Source organism: Phaseolus vulgaris, chromosome 3, assembly GCF_000499845.2.
Source record: "Phaseolus vulgaris cultivar G19833 chromosome 3, P. vulgaris v2.0, whole genome shotgun sequence".
NCBI classification, from domain to species: Eukaryota; Viridiplantae; Streptophyta; class Magnoliopsida; order Fabales; family Fabaceae; genus Phaseolus; species Phaseolus vulgaris.
The window spans coordinates 50,442,608-50,451,971 of NC_023757.2; the positions used below are offsets into that span (position 1 = coordinate 50,442,608).

General features: G+C 25.5%; 1 protein-coding gene across 2 annotated transcripts; it reads left to right on the forward strand.

Annotated features, from left to right (window-relative positions):
• Positions 1–330: 330 nt before the first annotated feature.
• On the forward strand, positions 331–1,611 carry LOC137805983 (bZIP transcription factor 27-like). 2 transcript variants are annotated; one of them, XM_068605858.1, is made up of 3 exons: positions 331–796; positions 916–993; positions 1,368–1,611. In XM_068605858.1, exons 1-3 carry the CDS (start codon positions 476–478, stop codon positions 1,434–1,436), a joined length of 468 nt encoding a protein of 155 aa, XP_068461959.1. In that variant the 5' UTR covers positions 331–475; the 3' UTR covers positions 1,437–1,611. The 2 variants fall into 2 exon arrangements, with proteins under 2 accessions (XP_068461959.1, XP_068461958.1); XM_068605857.1 differs by lacking the exon at positions 1,368–1,611 and having other exon boundaries at positions 916–1,136.
• The last annotated feature ends 7,753 nt before the right edge of the window (positions 1,612–9,364 follow it).

Sequence of the window (9,364 nt, forward strand, 5' to 3'; positions counted from 1 at the left end):
ACCTGAGTGTCGATTACCCGTTTTACTGACTTGAATGTCGGAATGCCTTTTACAGGTATCTCTCACATTTGGCATTCACCCGAGACTGAGAATCGAAGGAGAGACACAAAGACGAGAAAGGTCTCAGCCAAGTACCTAACAACCTACCCGATCGAAAAAAAAAGACGAAAACTTTAATAGTTCTCTAGATTTCATCTATCTGTTAGGAATAAAACTATTATCAAATCATTCCTAATATTTTATTTCAAATACCAACTCTCACTTATTTTATTTTATCACAATGAATTAAACTTATTAAGAATTTCAAATCCAGCCCTAATTCATCTTCCACCAAATACTGTCACCATCATCAATAACCATCACCATCTGCACATGCAACAGGAACACCTGAACCATAAACCCCTCTCTTCCTCACTGCCTTCACACTTCTCACACCAAACCCTTGAGAAACAACACCCTAAACCGCAACAAAGCCATGGAAGATGTGTGGAACGGCATCAATTCCACTGCCTTAAGCGAGCACAACACCACCCACATCTCCAAAGGTGCAAAATTTCAAGACTTTCTAGCTGGACCCTTTAACCCATCTCCTGTGACTGCTCTCACCTTGAGCACGCGTTCTTCTGAGTACCTTCCCCTGCACAAGGACCTGCAACTGCTGCATACTGCTTCAAAGACCGAACCTTTTGCCCACCCATTTTCGAATGAAAGAGCTCCACCAGCTTCAAGGGACATGCGCAACGCACGACTCATGAAGAATCGCGAATCTGCTGCCCGATCCAGAGCCAGAAAGCAGGTAAATATTGCTTCTTCTTCTTCAACTCTTGTTATAGAGTGTAACCAAAGTCCACAGTTTCGAGTTTTCTTCTTTCTTTGCTTAACAATGATCTTTGTCTGTGTTTTTTTTCTGTGTAGGCTTACTTGATTGAGTTGAAGCAGAAAATAGAGCAGTTGCAAGAAGAGAATGCGAGACTCATAAGACAGCAGCAACTGGTTCCTTTCTTTCTTTTCTCTCCTTTGGTTATAGGTTTTTCCGTACACTACATTTTTTCCCGTTTTCTTGGCCATTAGAATATTTTATATAAATTGGTGAAAATCTGATTTCATTCAATCGATGGAATTCAGTTAGACTTAAAGTTTACTATGTAATATGTTTTTAGAGTTATTTAAATTCTATTCTAATGAGTGTTTGATGTTCGTTAAGTCAATTTTAGGAATAATGGTGTATTTTTTATTGGTGAAAAAAAAAGTAAAGAAAATTGAAAAAAATATCTTTTAACTATTTTTAATTCAGATTATCTTTCATCATATGACAGGGAATTTTTGGTAGCTACTGATAAAATGTGTGTTTTTTGTTTTGGCTGCAGTTGCGTGAAACTGCAACGAATCAGTGGAAGAGGGGCAATTTATCTCGAACATATACAGCTCCATTTTAAGAAAGAAAAAAAAATGTAAATGTTATTTTCCAAGTGTATAATTAATAAGATCAATTTCCAATTTCATATTTTCTTTTTCATCTTTTAGTAATTTTTCTTACTTTCAACAATTGTAATATAAAATAATTTACTCTTGAATTATCGTGACTCTTCTAAATATTACTATTAGGTACTCTTTTTTTGTTATGGCATAGAAATATTCACTATTGGATTTGGATTTGGATTGTTAATATTGTTCCTTCAATATTTTTTTATTCTCTAATTTTGACAATTATTTATCTTAACTGATTATAGTCGATAAAAAAAATTATTCAATCAATATATAATTTTATTGTTTAGGTTGAAGGTTTATGGTTTAAAATTTATGTAAAAACAGTTTAAATATATATTTTTTTAATTCACTGAAATATTTTTTAAAGATAAATTTATGATGAAATTTAAAATTTTTAAAAACCACAATACCTTAATCATTGAAGAGTAAACTCGCATGTTTCAAACACTATAAAAACAAATAGAGGGGTACGAGCACAAATATATCATCCCTTTTCCAAAAAAAATATTTGACTATTAGAGTGCTGCTTTTACCCATGGCCATGTTGCACACACACAGAAACTACCCTTTAAAGTATAAATATATGATGATTTAATTCCATCTTTTATTTATTTTCTCACCCTTCTGCTCTCTGGATATTAATGCAATTCCAATGAGAAACTCCATCTTCCATAAATGATTATATGATAAAGGTTGATGGTGTGTGTGACATGCTTTATATTTCTTTTATTCTTTTAGTTCAAAACTTCAATTATCTCCACCTATACTTGTACTCTTTTGCTAGGCTTTGGATAATGTTCCTAACAAACATGAGGATTCGCCAATAATAGAGATATGTAGGATAAGCCAATCAGACAAAAAGTAGTTAATGTGTTATCTGGTTTAGACAAATGTATCCGTCACTGAAACTCGTAAAATATTCGTATAACATATATCCTTCGAGGGTTTAATTTAAAAAATATTTATAAGATTTTTGACAATTCTAACATAGTTCTAACACAATTTTAAAATCAAAAAATATATTAATTTACTAAAAACTTAAATTTATTATATAAATTTTTATTATGATTATCAAATTAAAGAACAAATCCTTTTTAACTAGTTATGAGAAACATCTTTCTACTTAAAAAAAACTGAAAGATACTCGTGCACATAAATTTTTATTGTCAATTTATATAATTTATAATTATATAATATATAAATTTGTGTTTTTTTATCTTATATTTTAGAAATAATACGTATTTATGATACATAAGTCAAGATAGTTAAATTCTTAAAAAAAATATCATTAATTAGACTTTAGTTTTTGTATTGCGTGTGAAAAAATCTATATTGATTATGTAAAAAAAAGGGAAAATATTTAATCAATCCTAACAATTTATTCAATTTGATTACTTTATCTACTTTGATAATAGAAATCAATTAAAATTCTATCTGAATAATGGGAAACATGTTGGTGGGTTAGTGTGCTAATTGGTTTAAATATTAGTATATATTAGTTAATATGTAATCAATTATTAACATTTATTAAGTAAGACCTTTTCAACATTAAACTGAGAATTCAAATCTAATATATATGTAAGGATATTTGTTTGGGGGCTTTTAAAATTCGAAATATTTTCTGCAATTATGAATTTAAAATGTTAAAAATATATCATAAATATGAAAAGGATACTATAAATTATTTGTATGTAAAAAAATGAGAAATTTATATGGACACTCCCATATTTAATTTATATTAAACTCGATATCTCTCATTTTCTTAATAATATTTTCACTACTTCAATTAACGGTACGTTAAAAATGAAAAGTTTAATGACTAATATTGTTGAATACATTGAATAAAATATTTTAAAATTAGTTTTAACATGTATTTTCTTTACAATTGTCGTTTTTTCATATACATCAATTCCAATTCACCACACATCAAAACATTTATTCATTAAATTGATAAAGCATACCCAAAATTAAAACAGGTCATTAACTAATAGAAAGACGACATTATTACAAAATAATAAAATTATTCAAACGGTTCAATATGATCTACTTTTATCTCAAATTGATTTTTATCTTTAATCTAAATTTTATATTTTTAAATATAGTAAGAAAATTATTAAAATAAATTATTATCTATTTTTTTCCTTGATAAATAACTTTTTAATATAAATTAAAATATTAAAATATTTTATATTACTTTTTTTTATATAAAAAGCTTTCATGTTAGACATCATTATACTATTTGACATTTCAGCTAGGCTGACACTTCAAGTAACATCAATCATTTGCCATGACATTAAAAAAAAAATTATTAAAAAAAATACAAAAATATGGGGACTAGACCAAAACCCATATATGTTAACAAAAACGATACATAGGTATACTATACTTATTAATAAAGAATTATAATAACAGATAGATTGAAACTTATTATACCAATGAAAGGATTATCTGAATAAATTATAAATTAGTAAATTTATCAGCACATGCATTCCCTTCACGAAAAAATATGAGTAACTCTAAACCTGATTTTTCCACAGTAATTAAGACAAGTATTCCATCAATTACGAAGCATCTAAGGAACATTTGTCCTAGCAGTAAACACAGCACAAACCAAGACAAAGTCACATTTCAGCCAGACATTGATAAGACCCAACTTTTGAACTTCCTCCAAAGCATATATAACTCCATAAAATTCAGCAACCAAAGTAGTCTGAACGTCAAGAAACGCAGAGAAAGCTCCAAGAAACTTGCACAAGCGGCTAATTTATGGTTAAGATAGATATTATAATATAATTAATAATAAAAATTATTTTTTTTAAATTAAAAAAAAAACTTTTTATAAATAGTTTTCTTATTGAAAGAAAATTTAAAATTAAATTAAAGATAAAAATTAATTTCACTTTATTATAATAAGAGAAAAATATATTTATCTCATCGAAATCTAAAAAAATTTGTTAGATAGAATGTACAATACATACGACAAACAAAGGACACTTTGTTTTTTCAATGTCTCATCAACTTTTTGGGGGCGTGCCTATAGCTAAGAATGTTTTCTAACAATTACTAGACGACAACTATTTTTATGACTTTTCTTAATTTTAATAAAAAAACAAATCTGAATTTTATTTATCATACATAATCTAACTTATATCAACACAAATATCTATAGTGTTATTATCACGTTTTCTGCTTCCAACTATCTATAGTGTTCTAGACTTTTCTGTCATTTACAAAAACGTCTTATAAACAATAAATAATTTTGAAGTAAGATAAATTAAATTAAAATTACCCAAAACATAATAAATCATTTGAAACTATTTCAATTTTCATTTTCAGTAACAGAAATTTATATTTAAATTAATCAGATTTTTTTGAGTAAATTATTTTCACAAATGTCACCAACAAATTAAAAATCATAAATAATAAATTTAAAAATAACAAAACAATATATGTAGATAATATATATTACAATGAAAAAATTTACAAAGTGTAGTTTATATATAAACTCTTACATTTTTTTATTTTTTTTTATTATGTGTAACTGTTGGAGATCCCACGTCAACTAGAGATTAGAACATTTCATTATATATAAGTGGGTGCAAACCTGTTTATAAGATTGAGTTAAATTTAAAGTTTATATATCACTGAACACGCACTACAACAAAAATCTAAATAGGTTCATAATCATCTTATGAACAAAAATATCATATGTTTATATTTTAAGTATAATTACAATAAAAAAAATATAAATAAGAAAAATAAGTTATATAAAAATTATGATCAATAATATAAGTTAAGTATGGTCCCAAATAAATTAAATAAATTCAAAAGATTCTATCGATCCATTTCAAAACTTTACTAGTCTATAAATTTCAGTAAGAATGGATCCAAATACAACATAACAAATAAATATATTTTAAAATATTTGTATTAAACATGTTTTATTAGAAAATAACATCTAAAACATTATACGTACTATTGATATGTATATGAACCCCTCAATAAATCACATTAAATTTATTAAACAAATAATCGTATAATCAAGCATATATACATTAAATTACAAATAATCGTATAATCAAACATATATACATTAAATTTATTATACAAATAATCGTATAATCAAGCATATATAACATTAGTAACCTTTTCTCACCCCCCTCAATCTCTTAATTAATGTTTTAAATTATTGATGAAATAGATATATTTTCTTTCAATAATAAATTCATTTATTTAATAGTTATAATAGAAAAAAAAATACTGCATATTTCAGAATCAAATACAAAATAACTTATTTTCTTAAAAGATGCTTACAATTCAATCAATCAATAAGAAGGGAATAAAAATATCACCAAAATAAATAGTCAAAGGATTTATTCCTTGACAGATAAATTGTTAAAAATAAACAAAAAGAAAGGTAACGAGAGAAAGAAGAGGAGAAATAAAAAACCAAAGGAATTATGTCACATGTCTTTGACATCACATTATGTGTAAAAGTATAAATTACGATGTCATTATGTAACTAGTAAAATATATGTATATAATACATTTATATGAAAATGTTTAAAACTTCACTTATTTGTTATAAACTAATATTATATATAATGTGTTATGTAATATGTCAATGGCATAAAAAATACAATGTAATGATTATTTTGATAATCAAAACCAAAGAACAAATTAAATAGGAATCAAATAACTATTAGTAAAAATTGTAAATATACTGAAGGAAATATTTTAAATTAATTTTAACATGTATTTATTTACTATTATCATATTTTTTTTCACACACACTAATTCCAATTCACCAAGAACTATTTTTCTTCAAAATTCAAATTAATAAAGCATGCCACTCAAAATCAAAATAGATAATTACAAAAATAACAACAATGGAGAGAACATTATTTAAAAAAAAAAATTGTATGGTTCATTAGAAAGTATGAATTTTAAAATTTTATGTTTTTTTATTAGTGACATTAAAAGACCATATAATAAAATACTTAATATTACAAGAAATAATTACATGTTAAGAGAATATTATAGATCTTACATAAATTATAGTCATACGATGAAAAAATGTATCGAAAAAGATAACAAGAGATTTGGAGTACAAAAGTCTTAGATAGTCTTATATAAGAATATTCTCTATGATAATATCACTCTCCACCTTCAATCCAAACTAACAATGAAGAATTCATCAAATATATTATAGTTTAAAGCTAAAACCAATAAATGAAGGATTATAGGAGTTATAAATATAATAACGAGAGTTTCTAGGGATAGAATAAACTAATTCATCTCAAAATATTGAGGTTATTTAAGACTCAACACATTTTTTTTACCAAAAATATTTTTACTACTAACAAATTGACTAGTAAAAATTGTTCTTTTGCATCAAAGAAGTTTTATCGACATCTCATACTAGTCAATATTTAAAAAATTAAAAATCCTTCATAACATAATTATCTCATACATTTTGTTTGGTTATATAGAAGATAGGGTATATATACAATAGATATGTCAATCATCTCACTACTTTTGGTAAATCTTTGGTAGCAAAATAATATTGATTTCATATTTGCTAATAGAAGTCACTACATTGCATGATATTTTCCTTAAATGAAATGGGAAAATCATCTTAGTCAAAGAAAAAATAATTGTTTGAAAATGTTATACAAAAAATTTGAAGATCACTCGCTGTTCTATTTTAAAAAATGAAATTCCACCAATCTTCAACACTTATAAAACATAATCAATTGAGAAAAAAATACCACGTGAGTTATATCAACAATATAGATATACTTATATCAACAATGATCTAAGTTATGACATATTTATAGAGGTAGAGTCCATTATTCAAGTAAGTGTTTATCTTTTTGCATGGAGTACCCCGAACATGTCAAATGTTGAAAATTTCACATTAACTAGAGATCTAACCAAATCATAATATATAAGTGGGAGAAATTACAAAGCTGGTTTTGTGAGCACGAGTTGTTAAACACATTTTTTAATATGGTATCAAAATCTATCATAGTAAGATTTGTTAGACCCATTGTGTCATTCATTTTCGGACTATAATCGAACCATCTACAAATATTTAGTTTCACGTTTGAGATATATATACATCAACGTGTGAGAGATATAATAAATTCTACATCAACTAAAAATAAAACCAGTTTACAATACATAATTGAAAAAAAAAATCTAAAAATCCAAATTTCACATGTGATAATTTATCAATATAAGCCAAACTAGTTACCTAAAAGAAGAGAAGGTAAACAAAATTTGAGTTCATCCGAAAATAATGTATTTTACATGACTTACTAATAGAGTGATAGTAAAAATAGTCAAGCAAATAAGGCATGATGTGTCTACTTCATGAAGAGAATCGTATCTTAATAGCGAACTGGTGGAAAAAGGACACTTGGTGTCCCTATATTTTTAAGAAAATAAAATTATTAATAGTAGTTTCGGTTTGTAATGTTATATTATGTGGTTTAAAGACATGAATGAGATTTGTTGTATTGTTGAAATATATGCTGAGTTACTTTTACCAGTTAGCTACTTTATTTCCAATTTTAAAAACAAGTAATTTTACACATTCCTCTAAGTTGGAGGTAGCGTGCCTAATAGTAAATCTTCTTTTATATATTTCCAGAAATCTAACTAAACTTCTAGTAAATCCCAATTATCAAATTCTATACCAATATCATCTTCCTTTCTCAAAACACCCCAAATTGAATTCTTAATAAATAATAAACTACTTAACCAAATAAAAAATTTAATGACTTTAACTTGATTTTCACTTTACTATCTCGATTATATAATCTAATATGATTTCTGAAGAAATAAAGAAAAAACGTTTATAACTTATTCATACATTTTTATCTATTCAAAATTTATTTCAACTAAAATATCAAGTATTACATACCAAATAAGGGTCTAGTTCATGAATGTGAGTGAGACATGAATTATAAATGCAATTTAATACTTTATAATAGATGTATGGTCTCACTTTTATTCTCTGAATATTATTACAATCAATGGGAGAAATTACACCTATCTCGTTTGAGACAGTGCAAAATAACACTCTTACTTTAAATTTTAAGATTGACAGTTTTGCTTTAACGATATTCAAATTCAAATTTCTTCACATTTTAAATGAACATTCACTTTTAACAAATGACATTTATCTCTCTAGTATTTTTAAATACAATTATTTCCAATAATTTCCATCTTCTCTAAATCTATTCGCAAAAATAAAACACATGATATAGAGACTATAGAGCTGAAAAACGTGAAATTAATTTAATTTCTAAAATTGTTGAAAGTGGAGTTCTCATCATATAAAACTAAAATTTAATTTCAAATATTCACTAAGAATAATATGAAAACCAATATATTATAAAATATAATTTTGAATCACAGAATGAGAACTTCGCACAAATGCAAATCATATAAATTCATTTAGCGAAAAAAGACTTTTACATACAAGTTAGAGGAGTAAAAAACTTCACATACAAAACTCGCTTAATAAATAACAACTCAGCTAATTTGTATTTGATAAATATTTTACAAACTAAATTCAAAAATTTACATTTCTTCTCTTCATTTAGTAATAGAGAAAAAAAGGGCTATATGTGGTGTAAAATAATTTGATGCTATCATTGAAACACAATATCTAACGTATAAAAACATAAATATTTTTTTTTCTGTAATTATAAAACTATTTAAACATGTGAATGTATAACAAATCAACTCGAAAACAATCACTTGCTAATAATTATTTGAAAACGAAAGTATAAAAGAAAAAGTGAAGACATGAATACACGATGTTAGAACAGGCAGGGCTATGAAATAACGAAGACAAGTTGGA

Bases quoted from the DNA above. Each gene is read 5' to 3' on its own strand.
- LOC137805983 (XM_068605857.1), top strand. From the start codon at position 476: ATGGAAGATGTGTGGAACGGCATCAATTCCACTGCCTTAAGCGAGCAC. The intron at 797-915 runs GTAAATATTGCT...TTTTCTGTGTAG, and splicing joins GATCCAGAGCCAGAAAGCAG to GCTTACTTGATTGAGTTGAA.